Source organism: Xyrauchen texanus, chromosome 46 (genome assembly GCF_025860055.1).
Source record: "Xyrauchen texanus isolate HMW12.3.18 chromosome 46, RBS_HiC_50CHRs, whole genome shotgun sequence".
NCBI classification, from domain to species: Eukaryota; Metazoa; Chordata; class Actinopteri; order Cypriniformes; family Catostomidae; genus Xyrauchen; species Xyrauchen texanus.
Window position 1 is genome coordinate 22,420,821 of NC_068321.1, and position 24,267 is coordinate 22,445,087.

General features: G+C 39.5%; 1 protein-coding gene across 2 annotated transcripts; it reads left to right on the forward strand.

Annotated features, from left to right (window-relative positions):
• The first annotated feature begins 219 nt into the window (after window positions 1–219).
• On the forward strand, window positions 220–23,503 carry ambra1b (autophagy/beclin-1 regulator 1b). 2 transcript variants are annotated; one of them, XM_052120139.1, is made up of 19 exons: window positions 220–451; window positions 2,146–2,356; window positions 7,036–7,094; window positions 7,197–7,380; window positions 7,602–7,774; window positions 7,894–7,960; window positions 8,715–10,177; window positions 10,296–10,382; window positions 11,198–11,380; window positions 13,081–13,161; window positions 13,295–13,395; window positions 13,630–13,740; window positions 13,956–14,144; window positions 14,295–14,449; window positions 14,870–15,009; window positions 18,563–18,661; window positions 18,766–18,965; window positions 19,358–19,480; window positions 21,554–23,503. In XM_052120139.1, the coding sequence occupies exons 2-19, from the start codon at window positions 2,225–2,227 to the stop codon at window positions 22,084–22,086; spliced, it is 4,080 nt and encodes a 1,359-aa protein (XP_051976099.1). In that variant the 5' UTR covers window positions 220–451; window positions 2,146–2,224; the 3' UTR covers window positions 22,087–23,503. The 2 variants fall into 2 exon arrangements, with proteins under 2 accessions (XP_051976099.1, XP_051976100.1); XM_052120140.1 differs by having other exon boundaries at window positions 10,353–10,382.
• Window positions 23,504–24,267: the final 764 nt, after the last annotated feature.

The window sequence follows — 24,267 nt, forward strand, 5'->3', positions numbered from 1 at the left end:
ATATTTACTATACATTTATAATAATTTACATTACTATATGTATACATTACTATGCAGACTATATTAAATATATCATAGTTCTTTGTCACTGTGTGTATAATAGAAATATTCCAAGCAGCGTCCACCTTTCCGTTAGACAGACGATACACTTTGCGATCGATTATTTAACCTAACGCCGCTGTGTCTGTTCTCGATTAGTATGCCTGTCTATGTCGAGATTCTCACTAAGCAGCTAGCTAGCATCTTTTCTCCCACTGCCACCCCAATACACCTCTCCATGCCCCGGTAACACAAGCGGTTTGATCGAGACACTCCAAAACGACATGAATGTAACCTGCTCGGCGGATCGGTTCGTTCTGTTGTCAGTTCAGGTCGGTTTATAGGAAAACAGCTCGGCCAAGCGGCTATAAGCGCCTTCGATGACATTTCAGTAACAAACACAACAAAACAGGTCTGTTAAACATCGGTATATTCACAGATTCAATAATAGTTTGCCATACTAAGAACGTATTTGTGGTTGTGCACCTGTCCGAACTAAAATATGTCCAAAGAACTCAATGTTTATAGCGAATAAACGGTGGCTAGCATTGTAGCCTCTGTTCAGTTTCCATATTTGGGCGGGCACGACAGTGAGTTATTGTTAGTTACACGATAAGATTTATCAATGCTGTTTGTGTTCAGATTTTGTCTCACCTGGTTTGCCTTTGATTAAATGTGTATGTTGGTTTCGTTGGCATGATGCTGATTTAAATGTCTTGTTTGTTTACACGGTTTCAGCACCTCCGATAGGGCTTCACTTGCACACAGCAACATAAAGTCTTATTGATCTGTGGTTAAATGTTTAGTATGGTCGAAGTAAAGGCTACATTTTGGTTTAACGTTACGACAAAGCACCCGTAGAATTTCTTTTTATAGATCTGTTATTTAACCCTTGTGCGACCTTCGGGACATTTTCGTCTTTTTTAATTTGTTTCTATCATTTGGCTGTGTTAATGCCAACGGCTTATTTTTACAGAGATTTGTATTTTGGGGGGAATTTTGATATTTCAACTTCAGTTCCTATTATACACCTATAATACAATTTTTTGACAGAGGTGTGTATTTTTGGGGGAATTTTGATATTTCAACTTCAGTTCCTATAATACATCTATAATAATCTGTGTACACAAAATAGTTACACTCAGGACCTTAAGGATAAAAATGTCCATATTGAAACTCATTAAAACGACAATATTTGATCCCAGTGCCATTAAGCATAAAATTACGAATTCTATGATATTGTTCTTTCATTCCGGAGCCCTGACTTCAAAATTCAAATGTTTAAAATTTTCCACCAGATTGTGCCATTATTCTCATGTTTAGCCTATGGAGCAAATACATGCTTTTTTCTGTTTGCTGTATTATAGAGCACTGCAGGCCAGTTGAATAAATGATGCAGCTAAAATTGTGTGTGTGTACAAAAACAACAGTGGCATTATTTAAACAAACTGGTATTTAAAGGGATAAAATCCTGAAAATGGATGAATATTTGGTAGTTATGATCAGGACTGATTTTCATGGCGTTTTTACTGATTACTTTTATGGCAGTTTTTGACGCAGAGATTTGTGTCCTCCAAGGACCTCTGAGTAACTTTCAAATTGACGCACAAGGGTTAAAAGATGGTGCCGTGATGGTGACTTGCTTGTTTGGCCACAGACCGGGGGCCCGATTGAACCAAAACAGATCATTGTGTCACTGAATAGCTGTATTCAAGAGATATTTGTATTACATATGCTGGAAAAACTTTGAGTTGAAGCATTTTATTGCACGATCAGCCTAGATATGACCGTCATTTAAACTACATGCATGTGTTGAAATATGGTTAGAAAAACAGGAAATGATGACTGAACTGTCTGTACAGGCTGTTTGTGATAGTCCTTTTGTGACAGTCCTACAACTAATGTGCTCAAATTAAAATTCTGTCATCATGTACTCATCTTCATGTTGTTCTAAACCTGTATAAGACTTTCTACTGTAGAACACAAACAGAGACATCAGCCTCAGTCACCGTTCACTTTGTAATGATGAAAGATCTATTAAATGTGCATGAACTGAGACTAAAATGCTGCCTAACATCTGCTTTTTGTCTTGTTTCTTTCTTGCAGTCTGCATGGCCGGCTGCTGAGTCTGTGTTTGTGTACGAGGAAGGCCAGCGGCCGGGCCACAAGAGCCCAAAAGTAAAAAATGACCATGCAGAACCGGAACTCTGTGCTGATTCTATCAGGTCGAGAGCGAGGAGCTCATGCGCTGGGCTCCCAGCGGCTCCTGCAGCAGCTGGTGGAGGACCGGACCCGCTGGATGAAATGGCAGAGCCAGGTAGAGTATCAACCACTAACTCTAATTGATCTCTCTGGCTTATACTGTTGAGCGGACATTAATATACAGTCCAGTTAATATGATCTTTATTAAAAGAAGGAAGGTAAAATGTGCTTTACTAATTTCTTTTATGTTTTTGGTCATGATGGAACTTTTCACATTTGTGGGTTTGAATACGGAAATAAATTATAGAACCGTCAACTCACGAAAAATATAGCGGTGAATTGGAGACCACAGCAAAACCTTTTTTAAATTCTCATTTGCTCAAACAGTAAAAGAAAAATCCACTATTACATTTCATGACTTTCCAAAAGAGGACTTACAACGGAAGTGAATGGGGCCAGTCCATAAACATTATAGTCCTGCATGTATTTCTTAAATTATTATAGATACAAATGACACATAAAAAATAATTTGGTATTTACTCTACAGTGAATCGCGAAAGTATTCACAGCGCTTCACTTTTTCCACATTTTGTTATGTTACAGCCTTATTCCAAAATTGATTAAATTAATTATTTACCTCAAAATTTTACAAACAATACCCCATAATTACAATGTGAGAGAAGTTTGTTTGAAATCTTTGCAAATGTATTAAAAATAAATAACGCAAAAAAATCACATGTACATAAGTATTCATAACCTTTGCTCAATACTTTGTTGAAGCACCTTTGGCACCAATTACAGCCTCAAGTCTTTTTGTGTATAATGCTATAAGCTTGGCACACTTATTTTTGGGCAGTTTCTCCCATTCTGCTTTGCAGGACCTCTGAAGCTCCATCAGGTTGGATGGGGAGCGTTGGTGCACAGCCATTTTCAGATCTCTCCAGAGATGTTCAATCGGGTTCAAATCTGGGCTCTGGCTGGGCCACTCAAGGACATTTACAGAGTTGTCCTGTACCCACTCTTTTGTTATCTTGGCTGTGTGCTTAGGGTCGTTGTCCTGTTGGAAGATGAACCTTCACCCCAGTCTGAGGTCCAGAACGCTCTGGAGCAGGTTTTCATCAAGGATGTCTGTGTACATTGCTGCCTTCATCTTTCCCTCGATCCTGACTAGTCTCCCAGTTCCTGCCGCTGAAAAACATCCCCAAAGCATGATGATGCCACCACAGGTGATGAGCGGTGCCTGGTTTTCTCCAGACATGACTCTTGCCATTCAGGCCAAAGAGTTCAATCTTTGTTTCATCAGACCAGAGAATTTTGTTTCTCATGGTCTGAGAGTCCTTCAGGTGCCTTTTGGGCTGGCTCCAGGCGTGCTGTCATGTGCCTTTTACTGAGGAGTGTCTTCCCTATGGCCTCTCTACCATACAGGCCTGATTGGTGGAGTGCTGCAGAGATGGTTGTTGTTCTGGAAGGTTCTCCTCTCTTCACAGAGAAACGCTGGAGCTCTGTCAGAGTGACCATTGGGTTCTTGGTCACCTCCCTGACTATCACTCAGTTTGGCTGTGTGGCCAGCAATAGGAAGAGTCCTGGTGGTTCCAAACTTCCATTTACGGATGATGGAGGCCACTGTGTTCATTGGGACCTTCAATGCTGCAGAAATGTTTCTGTACCCTTACCCAGATCTGTGCCTTGATACAATCCTGTCTCGGAGATCTACAGACAATTCCTTGGACTTCATGGCTTGGGACCTTATATAGACAGGTGTGTGCCTTTCCAAATCATGTCCAATCAAATGAATTTACCACTGGTGGACTCCAATCAAGTTGTAGAAACATCTCAAGGATGATCAGTGGAAACAGGATACACCTGAGCTACTTTGGAATAAGGCTGTATCATAACAAAATATGTAAAAAGTGAAGCGCTGTGAATACTTTCCGGATGCACTGTATGCTTGCCCATCAAGTTAATTAACAACCAGCCTACTCTCTTGACCAACACATAATGAGTCATTTAAAGCTTAAAGCTGGACTTTGCAATGTATAGTAACAATATAACCAACTCAAAACGTTTTAAATTTTAAAAGCTTTTTAATTTGTTGACCAATTAAGTGTTCTGTTTTCGTAATTTATGAAATATGATTATTTACTGTACATTATACTTTTAAAAATAATGTCAAAACATTGAGGAGATCATAAAGTTCTCAAGTAAAATACAACCAAAAATTGTGTCACTCAGGTACCAAATATTATAGAGTAAAAGCCCAGAGGAAAAATAACTGCAAAGTTGTGAACAGATCTGCCCTTTTGTTACGTTTTTGCTTGTAACTTCATGAATCATAAACAGAATATAAAAATAGCAGATGTTCTTGATTAAAACAGTACTCCCTAGATACAAAAACACACATGGATGTTCCTTATTATATAGTGACCAACAAAATGTTAAACCAATCAAAAATCTAATTATTACTATTATTATTTTTCCAAAACCAGCCTTTTCTACACACTTGGGTTCAAATTCTTTGGTAAAAATAATCTTTAATTAAAATGTTAAACATTTCTGAACAGGCACAATTTATATTTGTCTACAAAACTAAGAAAAAAAGCTTCTAAAGATCATAATATGCAAGGCTGTCTGTAACAATTAAGAAGGTAAGGAGGAAGCTGGGACCAGCTTGACAACACATAGACATTTAGTGACACTTTTCAGTGTGTAAAGAAACAAAAACACACACTGCTTTTCAGCCAGCTACTTCAAATCATAAAACGTAAGAACGCGACAAGCTTCGTGCATTTCTCTCCCGTCTGCCGCTGTCTCTTCTCCTCAAATACTCCCGTCTCCCCTCACTGGATCGCAAGGCCAAGCTGGTGGAAGTCATTCGCCAATTATCTTCCCAGCCTCGCTCTTTCCAGATGCTGCTCTGCTCCGCCCTGCTCACCACACTGTCCAATTAATATTCAAAATTTGAATATTTGTTGAATTTAAGATAAAACTGTTAAATAAGTTAAATAAGCATACAAATTTTAAACATGTGCCAAGCACTTATTACGAGTTGCATTCTTGGGATAAAACAGACACGGTGTAAATAATAAAACAGATTGTGGATGTCTCAATGTGTTTAAAAGGTTGAATTTCCTTTTAAATTCACAGCATCTAAAAAGATGAATTTTTACTGCACGGGACGCTAAAACAGCGAGACACGACGCAGCGGTCAAAGACTTCCGTCTAGCACATGCTTACATAGAAAAAGATGGAAGTGTTTGGAGTGAACGCCCCCCAGAGGTGGAGGTCTTTGCTGATTATGTCTTGACTATTGGCACTTTTCCACTGCACGTTACGGTTCGACTCGCCTCAACTCTACTCGCTTTACGTTTACTCTACGTTTTTGAGCTTGCATTTCCACTGCAGTTTAGTACCACATCAACGTGGGTGGGATTATAGGCTGATCATCATAGTTAGACCGCCTCTGCTGCCGTGACATCATCTTAAACACGACACAAACTGACCTAAACAATAACACAACCTCTAGCTGTTTAGCTACTAGCTCTTTGTGCTGCATAAAGCAGTTGTTGCATGGTGATTTTACACAAGTGTAACAGTTAAATTGGCCTGGTTGTTTTAGAAGCAAGCTTCCCGTAGCTGGTCGACTAAATAAAGTGAAGCTTTCAAGCAGTGTATAGAGTTAACGTAACAAAACATACCATCCTCCATCCTGGATCAACGGCAGTCCAGGGCACACTCCCTCCCATTGCTCGCCGGTTTAGATAGCGTCCATTTGGTTGAACCACTTCCACTATTCCTTGATGGTTCTGTAGTCACTTTTTATTTTAACTTTTTCCTACACTGTTTGTAGGTCCGGTGGTAGCCGTATATGGCCAACAGCTGAGACACTTCCTCTGAGACTTTTTCGTTTCGCTCATCGCTAACGATTGCACCTCGTTTATTGAACACGGCGTGATTTTGCATCAGCCATTTCTTTTTCACTATTCGAGAGTCGCGTGAACAAATGATACCGTTATTGCTGTTGCTAACTTTAAAACTAGCGGGTTGATGTCATATGTCGGAAATCTGGTGATGCTGTTAGTGACGATTCTCCCTGACCAATCAGTGATCTGCAGGATTTTTACATCACATTTAGTATCGGCTCGCTTGGAACCTCGACCGAGGTGGTATTAAAAAAAATTGTCAGGTACTATCCACCATGGAAAACCCCCAAAAGCCAAGTCAAGGTGAGTCGAGTTGTTCCGTGCAGTGGAAAAGCCCCATATGTCTTTGCTTGCCCCTTTATGAATGTCTAGCTGTATAAGTCTTTTCATAAGCATGAAAAACCCTGTTGTATCGCTGATATTATGAAGCTTGAGTCTGTGGTAGTACTATGGCAACGGTATAGGCTACTGTGCAACACTAAGTTAACAAAACCATCTATTGAATCATTTCTGTTCTCATTTTACATTTTTACTTAATATTTGAGAATATGAACTGGCTAAATCTTTCAACTTCACGCAAATGTTTTTTACAGCCAGATATGTTCTTTGCAATACACAATTGCTACAATATGGTGCTGATTAATTTCTATTGATTTGTTGCATCCTTGTGGATGTAAAAGACAACGTCAATTTAAAAACATTTCCCCATACCTGAAATAATGTCTCTAAAATTTGAATTTTGGTAATATTTCAGTTATAAATTTGAATGTAGTTTCTCAGCAATGTTGACAGCCCTAATGAGATGCTTAAATGAAGACAAGCGTGTTCAAACGTTTGAGTTTTTCTAATGTATTTATATGTGATGTTTCTACAGAAAGTTGAGCTACCTGATAATCCACGATCAACCTTCCTGTTGGCCTTCAGCCCAGATAGGTAAAGAATTATTTTGATTAAAAAAGAAAGCAGGTTAAAAAATTTTTGAAAATGCGGGATGCTATTCATGTTTTTATCTCTAACGTTGTATTTTATTTATAGGAATCTTGTGGCTTCAACACATGTCAACCATAACATCTACATCACAGATGTCAAAACAGGAAAGTGCCTGCACTCTCTGGTGGGCCACCGACGGACTCCTTGGTGTGTGACCTTTCACCCTACCATCCCTGGCCTGGTGGCCTCTGGTTGTCTTGATGGAGAAGTTCGCATTTGGGACCTACATGTGAGCATCAGTGTCGTTTCATGTTTTAGATATTCAAAAGATGTGCGGCCCTTCCCCTTAAGCAAACTCTCTTATCTTGAACGTTACACTCTGTTTGATTTACAAGCCATAAAATGGGAGCCCAAGATATTCTCCTGGTATGAATAATTTGAAAGTCTATTTAGAAGCACAAGCACCATTGTAGTTTAAATTAATGTTGTGGATGTTTCTTTTATTCATAGGGTGGTAGTGAGAGCTGGTATACAGAGAGTAATGTAGCCATCGCTTCTCTAGCATTCCACCCCACGGCTCAACTCCTCCTCATCGCCACCAACAACGAACTACATTTCTGGGACTGGAGCAGACCAGAACCATTTGCTGTGGTCAAGACTGCCAGTGAGACCGAACGTGTCCGGTGGGGAAGCAACCCTGTTTACGTCATGGCTTTATACATTCATTTGTTTTGCTGAAGTGGTATTGAATATCCTTTTCCCATATCTTTTTTAACTGTTGATCCTTGTTTTTTTGGGCCAGGTTGGTGAGGTTTGACCCTCTAGGTCATAATCTTTTGACTGCTATTGTGAACCCATCCAACCAGCAGGTGAGAAATTGCCCATTCTCCATTATATCTGTATTGTGTTTCCTTTATATGCTGTTATACCCAGTTCACTGAAATATTGCCAAAATTATATTAAGAAATTCTTCAAAAGACAGTTTTATGTTTACTTAGTGTTGCACAGTGTAGCCTATACCGGTGACATAGTACTACCGCAGGCACAAGCTTTATAATATCGTTGGTACCACAGTGTTTTTCATGCAATATAGTTGTATGTATGTTCCTAACGCTGATGCAGTGAGATGCTGATAAGAGAAAAAACCGCCAAAGACCTCCACCTCTGGGGGCCGTTCACTGCAAACGCAACCGTCTTTTCCAGTGTAAGCATGCGCTAGACAGATGTCTTTGACCTTTGCGTCGTGTCACCCTGTTTTTGTTTAGTGCAATAACTACACATCTTTTTAGAAGCTGTGTCAATTAAAAAGGAAATTCAACCTTTAAAATGCACCTCAAACCATCATCAGTGCTTGGTACACATACAAAATTCAAATGCTCATTTTTACATTCAAATGTGCATTTTTATCTTAAATAATTAGTTAAAAATCAAGGTTGATATCATTTTTATTCATTTGTGGAAGTAAAGGGGCAAGTTTGAGTATCTGTGCTTTGTATATTGCACAAGTTGTGCACCATATACATACTGCAGAAATAGTAAGGGTATTATTCTATTCCTAATACTGCCAAATATCATGATTTTCAAAGTGTCTTGCTGATGTTTTTGTGTATGTGTGTTAAATAGAATGAAGATGATTCAGAGGTCCCTATGGACAGTATGGAAATGGCTTTGTTCCGCCAACGTTCTCTCTTGCGTTCCCCGCCTGTGCGTCGCACACCCATCTTGCACAATTTCCTCCACATCTTATCCTCCCGCACATCTGGGGCACAATCCAGCGATCAGTCCCGCCCAGTTCCAGAGCCGCGAGAGCCTCCCAGCATGCCCCGGTTCCAGTACCCGGTGCGAACGGATCCGGGCGACCGCTCTGCCTTGCAGGGTTGCACACAGCACTTGGGTCTGGGCTGCCTGTGCAGTCGCTGCGCCACCTCACGGAACTCACTGACGCAGAATCCAATGTCTCGCCAGCCTTCTGATTCTTCTCACCTTCTGCCTCAACCACAGACTCAGTCAGGCCCCTCTGCCTTTACGCCTACCCCAAGTCAGACCCGCCCTTCCACGGACCGCCCCTCGGCTTTTAGCAGTGTGTTCATTGGGACGTCTGGAAACTCTACACATCAGGGTCTTAGGACGATTGATCCCATAGGGTCACAGACACCAGGCCCCATTGAGGCTCCCGGGCGTCTCCCAGGGGCCGATTGGTCTGGAAGTCTGCTTAGTACAGGGCATGAACATGGCTTGGGTCCAATTGGAGGAGAATCAAGGGGTGTGGTGCCCCCTCCCAGAACTAGTTCCTCCTCTATGGATCTTCTCTTCTTACGTAGGTTCCCAGATGGCTCCTCATCATCACCCATATACACGTCTGCTACTGAGGGGCGGGGCCTTGTGCTGCCTGGCATGGAGCCCAACCGGGGTCGAGCCAACGATGGCACAAGCAGTGGGCACCACCCTTTCTATGACAACACTCAACGCAACAATCCCGCATCCATACGGAACGTTCTACAGTGCAACCTGAGCCGTTACTTCATGGAATACGAGCGTATGCAAGAATTAGAGCGGCCTGGTGCAAGCCGAGAAGTGGCGGGTGGACCGGGACCCATGCAGGAGCTGCTCAGTAGCAGTATGGACACTGAACGCCCAGGACCTTCCCATCATAGCTCAAACTCCAACACTGGAAATGGAGGGACAGTCGCCGGGCCATCTCAAAACCACCCCAATCGCTGTCGGTCGTGTCACAACCTTCTTACCTTTAACCACGACACCCAGCGATGGGAGCGTTCTGGTCAAACGTCCTCATCGTCTGCCTCTCAAGAAGGCCCTTCTTGGCCGCTTTCAGTGCCTCCTTTTGAGGACCCGGGTCAGGGTGCACGAGTGGAGGCCCAACCCACTGAGATGAGGCCTATGGAGCTGGGTGAAGCCCCTTCGGATCTACAGGGGCAACAGCCCATGGGTCTGGTGTATAATCAGGAGACGGGGCAGTGGGAAAGTGTGTACCAGCAGCCGGCGGCCAGCACTTCCTCTGAGGCAGCACAAGACGCCTTAAACCCAGAGGTGCCTGTTGATAATCCAGACGAGGACTCGCTCAGAAGGTAGGAATGTCTGCTTTTTTTTTTTTTTGTTCGAACAAAGAAAACAAAGCAACCAGGTGATATCTAAATCTGGTTATAATGTCATCTTATTTATTTGTAATCATTTATTATGTCTCAGGAGGTTGTTGGAATCCTCACTGTTTCCTTTCTCTCGGTATGATATGTCCGGGTCCAGAGATCATCCGATATACCCAGACCCTGCCAGGTACTTGTTTCAAAGTTTCCAAATTGATACTCTTTACTTTCTTATTGTGTATGAGCTTCATTAAAGATGTCATGCCATGAATACATTTTTCCTTGATCTTTTGACATATAAGAGGTCATTGTACTACAAAACATACTGTACGTTTCAGAACTCAAAACTTCCTGTGCACTGGAAAAAAGCATTTGTTAAAATCACGCTGCCTATACAAACCATTCTCCATTTCCTCCACATTGTTATGCCATCTGACTGCCTCCACAACAACACATCAATGCTTACTTTACCTTATTAGTTTCATAGCCCTTCCAGTAGTGGTGAGCAATGAGATGGCAAGTAGAGAGAGCAGGTCAGTCAAGAGCAGAGAGCCAATCATAACAGTGGGCGTGTACTGTCAAGTCTTAAAGGAGAAGCAGCAGCAAAACATAGCATTTCTGACAGAGGGTCAGAATGAGGGTGGAAAATTATCATGTTTTACAACTATATAAATATTAATATTATATGTGAACCTCAAGGAACATATTAAAATAATAAAAAGTCATGTCATGATCCCTTCTCTGAAATGACTTTTCAGCTATTGTCACCAAGGACACATGCTCAAATATGGGCCATTTGGGCTGGGAAAATAATATTATTAACCAATAGCCCATTTGGTTGGGCCTCCAAAAATATTTTTTAATTTATAATGGGCTTCTGTGATATTTCATATCAAGCAATAAAACATTTATTACAGTCATTTGTTGGGAATGTTTCATCTCGTATTTAAGCACTTACTGTATAATAATTATTATATATGTAGGTTAACCTCTCTTTTTCCTCAGACTTTCTCCGGCTGCATATTATGCCCAGAGGATGATCCAGTATCTGTCTCGGAGAGAAAGTATTCGACAGCGTTCCCTACAGAATCGCCTACGTACGCTCTCAAACTCTCAATCCGACAGCCAATCTAACAACCCCTCCTCCACACCACCAGAGGCCAGTGATGGAGACTATGAGGACATTGAGTGAGTCTGATGATGCTTATATCAGGGTTCGTACAAGGTGTTTGAAGTACTTGAATTTGGCTTTTTCAAATTTAAGTCCTGGAAAACACTTGAACATAGCCATTATTACCAAGAGGTGCTTAAAAAGTTCTTGAATTATAGAAAATAGTAAAATATGTTGCTTAGATCATTTAATACTTGTATTTATTTATTTTTGGAAAAACACGACGACAGATCACTAGACTGCTGCTGAAGCACGTGGCACCTGTTACTTTTAGCAGCGCTGTTCAGAATGAGCCAATCACAATAAATTGTTACTGGTAGATTAACAATATATTTTATAGATACTGCTGTGGTATGAATCCTTGTAACTATCAGTTTTAATTAAAAATTACTCTCCAGAGTGAAACAATTAGATTATGTAAATCGTTCTGATATTTGAATGCAGATCAATGGAGGACCTGGTTTTGTGAGCCGTCTTGCTCCCCCTTGTGTATAGAAAGCTTTGTGTCTCAAACAATAGGTTATTTCTGACAACATTTGGGTAAATATCAAAATATGTTGACAAACATGTCCCTTCACTTTTTTTAGTCATGAAAATGTTTTCAAAAAGCAACAAATAAATTAAAAGGTATCATTCTATAACCTAACCTTTTAATGATATGTAATGGCTTGCAAATGTTTTAGAAAATATATTTTAAAATTGTCAATTGCCTGAAAAAAAATCCCCTTCATCTGGTAAACCATTTCTATGACATGTTGTATTTATTTTGTACTTATTTTTAATAAAAGCATTAGTGCAATGCTGTGCATTGAGTGTGCAAAAAAGCTAAACAAAATTATTATTAATAATTTAAAAAGAATGTTTGTTCCCTGATTTTATGGCATTAAGGTCAAAGTTCAGAGGCTGCTTAAATATGCATATAGTGATTTTTCCCAGCTTGCTAAAGTTTTACCTTTTATTTTAATTTTACACAAAATGTTTTGGTGTTGTACCCCATTGAACTCTCAAAATGTTGTGTTGTAACCTATTTGACCCTCATTAGTGTTAACTCATTCGTGAAACAAATTTAAATAATAAAAGAAAGAACAACAGCCAAGTTGTCCTTTATGAATAAATGTTTACTCTCAGTGTTTTATATGCAAAAACTGAATGGAAAATGTCAATATTTTATGAGATGGAAAGTCTAACATTTTTTGAGAATGACCCATTTGCAATATGAGTCAGTTCCTCATAAATCTGTTGTGTGACTCCAGAAAACTTGGAACACAGCATCACATGAGTCATATGGACTACTGTTTACGGACCCAGTTATTCACTTTTGTTGGAAAGCGAAGTGCATTTTAAGTGATCACACTACAATTGCACATCAAACAAGAATTGTTACTGTGAAAATATGTAGTTAAAGATGCATATTGAGAAATGTTGTACTTGTAATAAGTGGTGTTTTATAAAAATAAATAAAATGAATTCATAAAATATTTATATTTAAAATGACCAAATGAAGAATTTTTAATTAATAGTAGTTTGTTACTATTACATGTTTGTAATATTACTAGTGTGTTTTCTGTTAAATGGGTATTTATTTACCGCTTTTGTTAATTTCTAAAAAGTATAAACCAGAATCATATGCAAGAACAACATGAGCAATTTATCATTGTTAGGGATTTTCTGGGCATACACTGTGTGTTTAACATTTCTTTTTTCCTCTCAATCACAGGGAGCCAGGAGACAGGACAAGACACAGAATGCCACGCAACGCTCGAATGTCAGCCCCCTCTCTAGGGCGCTTTGTCCCACGGTCAGTGTGATCATTAAATAATTTTTGACACTACAAGATTTAAAAAATAATGAATGCATGCATTTCTATAAACTCTTTGCCAACACTTTATGAATGTTATGCATATATATTTTTGTTTGGTTTATTTTTTTAGGAGGTTCCTGTTACCAGAGTATTTACCTTATGCTGGACTCTTCCATGAGAGGGGTCAGTCAGGTCTGGCCACTCACTCCTCTATTAACAGAGTTTTAGCAGGTACATTGGGATGTTTTTTTGTATGTATTGTTTGTTTGGTTTTTCCAGTCCCTGAAGTTCATGTAAAATAACTGTTTTTACATGACTTAACTAGCCAAATTATGTTTGCATTATTGTTAAAGGGTCTGTACTGTCAGAAACTGTAGAAATACAAATTTAATATAAGAACAATTTTAAAAGTACACTGGCAGTGTTCAGATCTTGCTCTTATGGAAAGAAAATAATTTCCTACAGGTGCGTCTATAGGTGATGGTCAGTCGGCCGTTGCCAGTAACATTGCCAACACCACCTACAGGCTACAGTGGTGGGATTTCACCAAGTTTGACCTTCCAGAGATCAGCAATGGTACATTCTTCCCAATAATTTGCACATATAATAATAGTTTGCTTAACTTTATCTGGATAGGTAGTTTGAAATCTCTTGAAAACTCTATGGCTTTTTTGACAGGAAGATATCTTGGGAATTCAAAGGTTTACTGATTGACAGTCGTCATTTTACTGCCATATTGAAATGGCCATAGTAACACTAGATTATGTTTGTTTTCTTCTCTTCTGCTTCAGCCTCTGTGAATGTGCTGGTTCCTCACTGCAAGATCTACAACGATGCCAGTTGTGATATCTCAGCAGATGGGCAGCTGTTGGCTGTGTTCATTCCCAGCAGCCAGCGGGGTTTTGCTGATGAGGGTGTTCTGGCTGTCTATTCCCTTGCGCCCCATAACCTGGGAGAGATGCTGTACACCAAGAGATTCGGTCAGAGTTAAACTGCAGTTTATATACCTTAGTTTCAGATACTTTTGTTTGCAGTTTTGAAAAGAGTGACATTGTAATCAGTAATTCAGAACATTTGGACACCATTCAAATTTAATAAGTCTCAAATTTGTCTTTTTGTCTGTTTTTCAGGCCCGAACGCAATCTCAGTCAGTCTTTCCCCCATGGGCTGTTATGTGATGGTGGGACTGGCCTCTCGACGCATTCTGCTTCATCCCACCACTGACCACATGGTGGCGCAAGTGTTCCGTCTGCAGCAGCCACACGGAGGAGAGACCTCTATTAGAGTAAGAGCCTGAAAATGAAACATTTGTCTTTTTATTATATTTTTAATAATATGGAAATATTGATTTGTTTACTCATAACCCTTAATGTAAAATGATAGTTCTGTCATTTACTAACCCTCATTTTTTCAAACCCCAGATTGGTTTCTTTTTTTCATGGAACACAAAGGAGATGCTAGACAGAATGATAGTCTGGGTCTTATTTGCTTTCTTTGCTAAAATGTTCATTTTTGAGTACGCTATCCCTTTTAGAGACATTTAGAGTGCCCATTCTGAGCACAATATTGTGGTTTTCCTATTAAGTGTGTTGCCTTTTTATTTGCTCTACTTTCATAAATTTTATTCCAAAGAGGACTCTGCTTTTAGATTTGTATTTTTGTTTTCCGTGTGTTTGATTGTTTACTTTCTCTCGGTTTCCAACAGATGATGTTTAATGTGGTCTACCCCATGGCTCCAGACCAGAGGAGACACGTCAGTATTAACTCAGCTCGGTGGCTTCCAGAGCCAGGTATGGGGTTGGCCTACGGAACCAACAAAGGGGACCTGGTCATCTGCAGGCCAGTGTGAGTGACCAATTTGTATCACACCAAGCTAAAATGGCAGACACCCAGCTGATTGTGTGGCATACATGTATGTCTAAGCGCTGGTCAGAAATGTTAGATCAGTGGTTCTCAACTGGTTTTGATTCAGGACTCAGATTTTACATTTTGAAAAATCATAGTTAATGTAACTACCAACATAGTATAAAACCTGTATTTAATACTTTAAATATTTAACCTGTATTTAAGGTAGACTGGGTCACATTTTCTGTTATCTTGCATAGTTTTGTTCTTGGTTTTCAAGTATAAGGGCATGTATTAAGTGACGTTAATTTTGTTATTGATGCCAACTTTTAAAAATTGATGAGCCTGTTTATTGATATGAGCCCATTATATTTATTCTGTTCATTTCCAAATATCAAACGGAACATATATTACGCTGGAGGAAAACTTTGCCCATAATTTGTCCATTAGTCTTGGAAGTCCAGACTTCAAAGCCCTTAATGCACTTGCTCTACTGTATATTTACAGAGCAATGCCATATAAGCACAGGTAAGACCATGGCTGGCTACTGTGGTTAGGTCCATGTAGCTAATAATGTTGCTCTTTTCATCCTCAATGACCGTGTTTACATGGACACCAGATAAGCCGCGATTTGTGAGAAAGTAGCATTCCCATTTGCATGCACACTGTATAAGCTGTGTACTCTTTGCTCCTGTATATATGCGGATCGGTCAGTAAGCAGCTTTATCCATGGCAACGTATTTTGCCCACAAAGCTTGTGTAAATTACAAACATGTTATCTTAGTAAGACTTTGCTATTTTATTCCCAGTTGCTTTGCTTTATTTCCAGATATTCCAGAGTTGTTGCTGGGTTTGTAACCTTAACTTTCTATCGTGACCTGCAGCGGAATTGTGCTGCAAGTGGGGTTTCGTGCTTACGTAACACTCTGGGATTCCCCTATGTATGAGTGCATTTACCCAAACGTAATGATAAGTTGATATTTTACATTGATATGTATAAATGGATATACAGCTCTGCAAAAAATGATCAGTTTCTCTGGATTTACTATTTATAGGTATGTGTTTGAGTAAAATGAAAATTTTTGTTTTATTCTATAAACTACTGACAACATTTCTCCCAAATTCCAAATAAAAATATTGTCATTTAGAGCATTTATTTGCAGAAAATGACAACTGGTCAAAATAACAAAAAAGATGCTGTTTTCTGACCTCAAATAATGCAAAGAAAACAAGTTCATATTCATTTTTAAACTACACAATACTAATGTTTTAACTTAGGAAGAGTTCAGAAATCAATATATGGTGGAGCACTGTTTTTGCCATCCAGCTGCCATTTGCCATTTACACTTTAAGCTGCATTCTCCAGGAGAAACCTGGGTGTGTTAAACGCTTTCTCTTAATCCCTTAAATGGCGTAAGGAAATTGGCATTCTTGTTAAGTCTTGTTGATGACGTTTCAGAATGCCGCTTACTGCAAAAATAAATAATATGTTTTATTAAGTGCATGTAAACGTGTTCAGTGCTGTTTAGCATGTCTGGGCTACTGTTTGAGATGATTGAGTACCAAATGGCTAGCATCGGTTTTGTGGTCTGCGCCGCAACAGATGAGATGCATATTTAGTGCATTTAAAGCGCTGAATGCAAGATAATAATTAGAAACAAATGAATGAAGGGAGAACTATGGCATTGTTCTTTCCCTGCTGTTCCTTTCCAAACCAGACCTGCGTCCCACCATGCTGTTTTACAGCATGCAGATTAGTGGTTGACTGATATTGGCATCAGGAAAATCTAAGAGACCTGATTTACATTAAACTTGTGTAGTTACTAAAAAAAGAACCTGAGTTACTGATATTTGCCTTTTTAGTGGCAGTACAGTAGCTATGGAAATTGCTGATAAAATCAAACTCTGATTAACAACGTGATAAAAGCCGCATTTTTACAACCAGTTATTGTCATAAACGTGTGACAAAGCTTGTCAATATTGACTCGATGAGTTAAACATGGAATTGACTCATCAGTTTGACATTTGGTCATCTTTCGTAATTTAACTGACAAATGAGTTCCTAATGAAAGATAAGTGACCTTTTTTCATATATGTTGGGTATATAAAGTCTTCTGATAAACTACCTTGTTACCTGAAGGCGTGGACACGCCCTTTAATTAGATCACCATCTTCATTAGTGGCAGGAAACTGTTCCATTGGAAAGACGCAGAGAAGCTTATTGCTTTCGAGGAATTCACCCCCAAACTGATTGATTTATAATAAGATCACAGCCCACATGGACAGATGCAATATGTTGCAATAATCAGATGCTTCTTTGGAATTTCATATTTATTTTTTAATGCATGTTCCTGGTCTTATTGTGTATGTATCATCAGTGCATGTTATGCCTAAGAAAAAAAGACTGTTTTCACAGTTTTTCATTAGAATGTAAAAAACACGTTCCGCCTCTGAAATGAATTTCCTTTTCGGATGACGTCACCAAGGCAGCATGGGATATTGGTTAATTCCAAGCAATAGATAAAAAGCTATGTAGACACTGTTCTAGGCTACTTAAAAAGGTAATGCAGCCTTTCTTAAATCTTGCCAATTGTTAATGCAATAATTTAATGCCTTTTAACGTTAATGTAAAGGTTTTACAATATACCAATTAATGTCTTAAGTTTAACGTCAAAAGTGGGTGCCGGCTGTGAATCAGGAGGGGAGTAGTCCTCCCCAATATACTGCAAATTCACGTTCAGGTTTAGCGCAATATTGTTACTGCTTTTCATGATCCAATCTATTACTGCTCTTCAATTTTATTCTCATTGAATATTCTGTTTAATTCATAAACACATCCTATTACTAAGGCTAGGTCCACACTTATACATTTTCTTTTGAAAATGCATCTTTTTCTCTACGTTATGGCCTTCCGTCTACACTGAGATGGTGTTTTTGACAACAAAAACAGAGCTTTGGCGAAAACTCTCTCCCAAGTGTATAGGTTTGAAAACGCTGTCTTCGCATTGTAGTGTGGAATGAATACGTGTCTCTAGTCATGCAATGCAGTCATGTGATCCATTTAACTCAAAACAATGAAGATGGCGGACCATGTTGTAATGGTTTTGTTGTGCCTGCTTTTCACTTTAATCGCGTTGTTAAAGATAAATGACTTTTTTCAACCTTCACTTTGCATTCCTTCAAAAGCAATGGAAATTATACTCTGAATTACTGTCCGGCGACAGAACACGAGTAAAATTGCGTTTCATACCGTACATGGAACAGTGATTTTTCGCTCAGTAAAGGGGTTTTAAGTGTTTTTGTACATTTCAGTGTAACTTTTGGGAAACGTTTGAAAATGGCAGTATGGACGAAGAGCGTTTCGAAAATAAAAAAAAACGCTGTTTTTAAATGTATCCGGATAAATATGGATTTGGTAGTATATTGGTTTGAGAATGTTGTTTCATGCTGACTTCAAAAAGCATGATCAAAGATTATTCAGGCAATTGTTAGGTAAATAACTCCCTTGGATGTATAAACAATACAGTCAAGTCTAAATGTTTTTTGCTCACAGTGATTTCCGTAGTGATGGAGACAGTCAGTTGGATCTGAGCTCGGATTCTTTGTTCACCGTCAACAGTAGCAGCCGAACTCGTGGAATGGAACGCCCAGGGTCTGAAATGAACTTTTTTGATTCATAACCGTTTTTCATAACAAACAAATTATATTATAATTCGAGCATCCAAAATTATTGTAATCTGCTTTTATTTCTTATAGGACGAGCAGGTCTGGCTGGCGATTCGACCGAGACATGGGCCTCATGAACGCTATTGGCTTGCAGCCGCGCCAGCCCGCTCCTACTGTGACCTCACAGGGGACGCAGACACCAGTGTTGCGACTGCAGAATGCGGAGACGCAAACGGAGAGAGAACTTCCTACAACCAGCACCTTCCAGCAGACCCACACATCCAGACGCAGTAAGACACACACTTTCCAAAATCATAACATACATATAAATGCTTACATTTGCATAAATGGAAAATGTACTTTTATCCAAAGTGATCTAGGGGTGAAATTTGACCTGGACATGTTATCACGAGATTCACACACAAATCAAAAGGGAAAAATAATCAAGTATAATTTATTTATATATATATATTTAACTATAAATGTAATTATATTTTTACGATAATTTTTTGCATTTCATTTTTTCTTAAAGTTAAAAAGAATTTCTTTATTCTTTCTTTTGATTTTGGGGTGAAATATGACCATTTTCATCTATAACTCTCCCGTCATCTTTTTGTAACTGAGTCTGTTAATTAATATTGATTGTATTCACTCTGAGCTGTAAAATGTGTTACTTTTTCAGTGGTTCAGACAGCAAGCACCAGCACGGAAAGACAGACACACCCAGAGATGACACATACACTGGTTCAGACATCGGTTTCAGAGGGATCACTGAACCGTGCCAGCTTACCCAACACATATCACGGTAACTGCTCTCTCCCTCTTTCTTGCTCTGTTTCTCTCATGTGAGACAGGTAATGGAGTGAAATTGATTGAAGTAACCTATCTTAGATCTGTGTTTCATCCTACTGAGGGCTTTAGACAGTTATTACTGTCTCAAGTGCTTTATTACCTGATGTTAGCCTGTCTAATTGAATCTGTACCATAGTTCTTTCTGTGTAATGGGCTCCTTTGAGCACACACACCGAGTTAATAGTTAACTTGCTAAGGCGTTATTGTTTGTTATCGCTATCACTGAAAAGTAGGGCACAATTAATCAAATTAAAATCGCAATATGGCCTTGTGTGATTACTAAAACTAAACAGACTGTGATTTAATTAACTGTATTCTGTACATACATACTTCAAAGTGAAGGGGCGGCAACTTTGTCTGTAATCAATTGCACTGTGTTTTGAGCAGCCTTGGTGCAGCTCGCAAAAAAATTGCAGAAAGGTCTTTTAGGGAACCGTTCAGACAGAACTTGTTTTTGCATTAATAAAGCTAGATGCATTGCAAAGTATAAAGCAGAATGTAGGTGTCTTGAGACACTTTTTTCAAATTTCTTAACTTGACTTGACGCAGCATTTAAAAAGTGGCCAGAAAGAACTCAAGACGTTGCGCAATGTTCAGAGACGTACGTCTTATCATAGAAAAACAACTATAGCCCAAAAAAGACACACAAACTTGTTCTGTGCGAATGACCTCTTATGGTTGCTGGCGTTCACTTTCAGTGTGCTCTAGATTTATATTTGCATAATGCCAAGTTGCTATTTCTCAAATTTCAACACGTTTATGAATCCTGTTTCTTTTCCCAGGAGAGGAAATTTTGTCTCTAAAAGTTATTTTAACTTATAACAACACAATGTAAAAAAAATTCTTTCTTGTGTAAGAGGCTGAATGAACGGCATGATGCGGCGCAACATTCAAAGAGTCCTGTCTAGCATGTGTTTATATATATAAAATGTATTAATAGCACGAATTGGCACAAAAGCATGTTCTGCGTGAATGGCCCTTTACAATTTGTTTCGTAAACTTTTAATAGCACAAACAGATGCAAAAAACATGTTCTGTTTAACCTTGTGCGACTCCCCGTACACACGGTGTGGATGTTGTATTTTGGCTTCGCTATGTGCAACGCATAATTTTAATTAATTTATATAGACTGATCTCAGTTCAGGAGACTCTGTGCTGCAAGTAAATGATTAAACTTTCAACGCACAGAGTTATGACACAACATGGCGCTGACCACAGCAGAGTTTGTCTTTGGGAGAAACGCCAACAAAACTACATCTGGTATGAAACCTAATTAAGTTTTTACATTGAAACCTGTTTGAGTCAAAAGATTAGTGTTTCTAGTTTCATCCGATTTGCAATTTTAAAAGTTTGAGTGATTTAGCACGAAACCCCATGCTGGTAAACATTGTGTACACCAGTATGTACTGTAGCACCTTTTTTTCTTAGAAATCCAATACTTAGCACAACATATTCGCATTGAGAATCAATGTGTTCATCCAAAAGCTGAAAATGTTTGCTTTCAGAGGCTTTATATGGAGTTAGGATAAGGTAAGGTGCATTTTGAACTGTTCCGAGACCAGTGCAGACAGACAGCACACTGAAGATTATGCCATTCACTAAATAGGGAGCAAGGGAACATCCTGTAGTTTATTCAATCCAAACTTCCTATAAAAAGTTCAGTTTCAGGCTGCAGATGATGTCTAGACCTCTCAATGTGTTCGGGAGGTTAAATTATCCCTTTTAGTTTCTTGTTAATACCACAAATGGATGCATAACATGTTCAAACACTCAAAGTGATGCATTTTATATGAACGGCCCATTACAGTTGCTTGCATAAAGTACTAATAGTGCAAACAGATGCAAAAGTGCGTTCTGTGTGAATGGCCCCATACGGTTCCTTGCATTCGCTTTCAATATGCTCTAGGTTCACATTTGCGTAATTTGAAATTTCCATTTCTTAAATATCAACACATTTATAACTCCTGTTTCCTATGCTGTTATCCTATCTGAGAATCTCACTGTCCTCCTTCCTGGTTACTTATAGGGGAGTCAACAGCCGAGCCCGGCCCAGGAGAGGACGCGCTGTCTCGGATCCGCCGCCTAATGGCAGAGGGTGGAATGACGGCCGTGGTCCAACGGGAACGCAGCACTACTATGGCCTCTATGGGTGGCTTTGGGAACAATATTGTGGTTAGCCATCGGATTCACCGTGGCTCCCAAACCTCAGTGAGGACAACTCAGGCTGGAAACCCGACCACGCAAACACCTTCTGGTCTCGGTAGCTCAACTGCCTCCCTTTTTCACACTGAGCCCTTGGTAGACTCATTGGAAGCTCCAGGTCGGTCGGGTTCTAGCGGTCTCCTACATCCGTCACAGTTTACGGCTCATTCTGAAGTCACAGGGGCGTCGGCTATGGTTGAGGCAGACTTATTTGGGGATCTTGAAAATGATGACCATGGACATCACCCATCCCCTAGCAGTTTGAGCATGTCTAACCATAGCAACAACAACAACAATGAACATAACTACAGTGATAGCAGAGGCAGAGATTACCCCGACGACCTGTATGGCAGATAGTCGTCCATCTGTTTATCGTAGAGACAAATGTCTTGCAGGTAAAAAACTTGTCTGCATGGTGCAGGGGCATTTCGTGGCGTATTTGCAGTGGATGCTTTGTTACAGTGACGGAACTGAACTTCTGAGGCAGAGCCACTGAACTCTGCCTCTGTTCTGACTCCTCCCACCTTGGCCTTATTTGGGAAAGAATGAGTGCCAAGTTTTTCATGCCTTATCCTTTCTGTCAAAAACAACTAGACTCCTGCTTTGAGGAAGCATCATTATTGCACTTGCACTTAAGTTGTAATTTTTCTTCCTTATAAGGTTGAGTCGGACATTTCATCATTCCACATGAGAAACGGCGTCATACTTGAATTTTTCCCGTACTGTGTTACGGCATTACACAGTCGCAGTTAAACCACCCTTTTGAGCTCCAGAAACATAAACAGCCAATCAAAGTGCCAGTTGAGGCTGTGGGCGTGTCCCTACTGATTCCCTTGTGTGAACTAGAGCTCATGGAATCTAATGTTTTCTTCTGGACATTTTGGTTTGATAAACATGGTTTAGCATTACAGACTCTTCACAGGTTAACACTAACTCTTTGCAACTCTCTTAACATCATGTAATGGTTTTCTTAACCAGATCAGAGATTACGCTCAATGTGATTGTTTTTTTTTGTTTTCGATAATGTGACTTCCAGTGCTTGAGTTATGCGGTTGATCAATGTCTAGAAAAGTTCTCTGACGCGTGTGTGTGTGTGTGTGTGTGTGTGTGTGTGTGTGTGTGCGTGTGTGTGTGTGTGTGTGTGTGCGTGCGTGCGTGCGTGCGTGCGTGTTCCCCCTTAAACTTCCAAACTGAGAATTTTATGATGGTTTTATTTGAATTTATTTATCTGTGGTTTGAAAAATACAGTTTTGGAAGCATGTCGTCTCTACTTGTCCATTGGGTTAAAGAAGCTTCACAGTAGTTCATATCTCTCATATATGAATGTGTGTCCAATTCTACAGCTTTTATATGAAGGGCGGAGCTTATACTAATTAGCATGTAGGCTGCAGAAAGCACATGCATCATAAGTGGAATTTTGGTATGCTGAGCTGTTTTTAATTTGAGCTTTTATACCTTTGTGACCATTAACTTGTGTGTATGCGTGTCAGTTCCCAGGTTGTTTTTGCAATCGGTGCAATTTCATTTTGCAATTTTACCATCTTTACGGTTCAAAACCCAAACTTAAGACCATCAAAATTAGTGTGACAGAATTATTTACGTTTAACTCAACAATTTTGCTGATGATTTTCAATTCGTCTTTTATTAGTATGTTGTTTTTGTTGTTGACCTCATCAAAAAAACCTTCCGAGCTAATTGGCTGATGGTTGCATTCAGTTCCATCAATCATGGCAAGCCATTGTGCAAGAGACAAATGGCAAGTGATTGCACTATAGTACTCTCTTCTCTATTCAAACTGCACCAATAACGATGTTACCGATAATAAACCAGACACATATCTATCATAGATCTGGTTTATGTCAGATAATGACACTTGAATAACCCATAATAGAATATTTCTTCAGGCACTGGACACTTAGGATAGAGACGGCAACATGTGCATACCGCATATGTCTGAAACGCACACTGGCACACTGTCTGTATGCGTGTATGTGTGCATGTTTATGTCTATGTGTCTGCCACTGAACCTACAATGTTTTATTATAAATAAATGTAGCATTGTAAATGTATAGACAGTAACTTAAGAAAAAAACTTGAAACCTTAATACATATACCGATCAGCCACAATATTAAAACCACCTGCCTAATATTGTGTAGGTCCCCCTCGTGCTGCCAAAACAGCCCAACCTGCATCTCAGAATAGCATTCTTCTCACCACAATTGTACAGAGTGGTTATCTGAGTTATTGTAGACTTTGTCAGTTCGAACCAGTCTGGCCATTCTCTGTTGACCTCTCTCATCAACAAGGCATTTCCATCCACAGAACTGTCGCTCACAGGATGTTTTTTTGTTTTTGCCACCATTTGGAGTAAATTCTAGAGGCTGTTGTGTAACTGATGTGAAAATCCCAGGAGATCAGCAGTTACAGGAATACTCATACCAGCCCATCTGGCACCAACAATCATCCATGCGATTATCTAATCAGCCATCATGTGGCAGCAGTGCAATGCATAAAATAAAGCAAATATGGGTCAGGAG

Coding starts and splice junctions, on each gene's coding strand:
- ambra1b (XM_052120139.1), top strand. CDS start 2,225: ATGACCATGCAGAACCGGAACTCTGTGCTGATTCTATCAGGTCGAGAG. Junction 10,383..11,197: donor ATATACCCAGACCCTGCCAG/GTACTTGTTTCA, acceptor CTTTTTCCTCAG/ACTTTCTCCGGCTGCATATT. Junction 15,010..18,562: donor CTGGTCATCTGCAGGCCAGT/GTGAGTGACCAA, acceptor TTTTGCTCACAG/TGATTTCCGTAGTGATGGAG.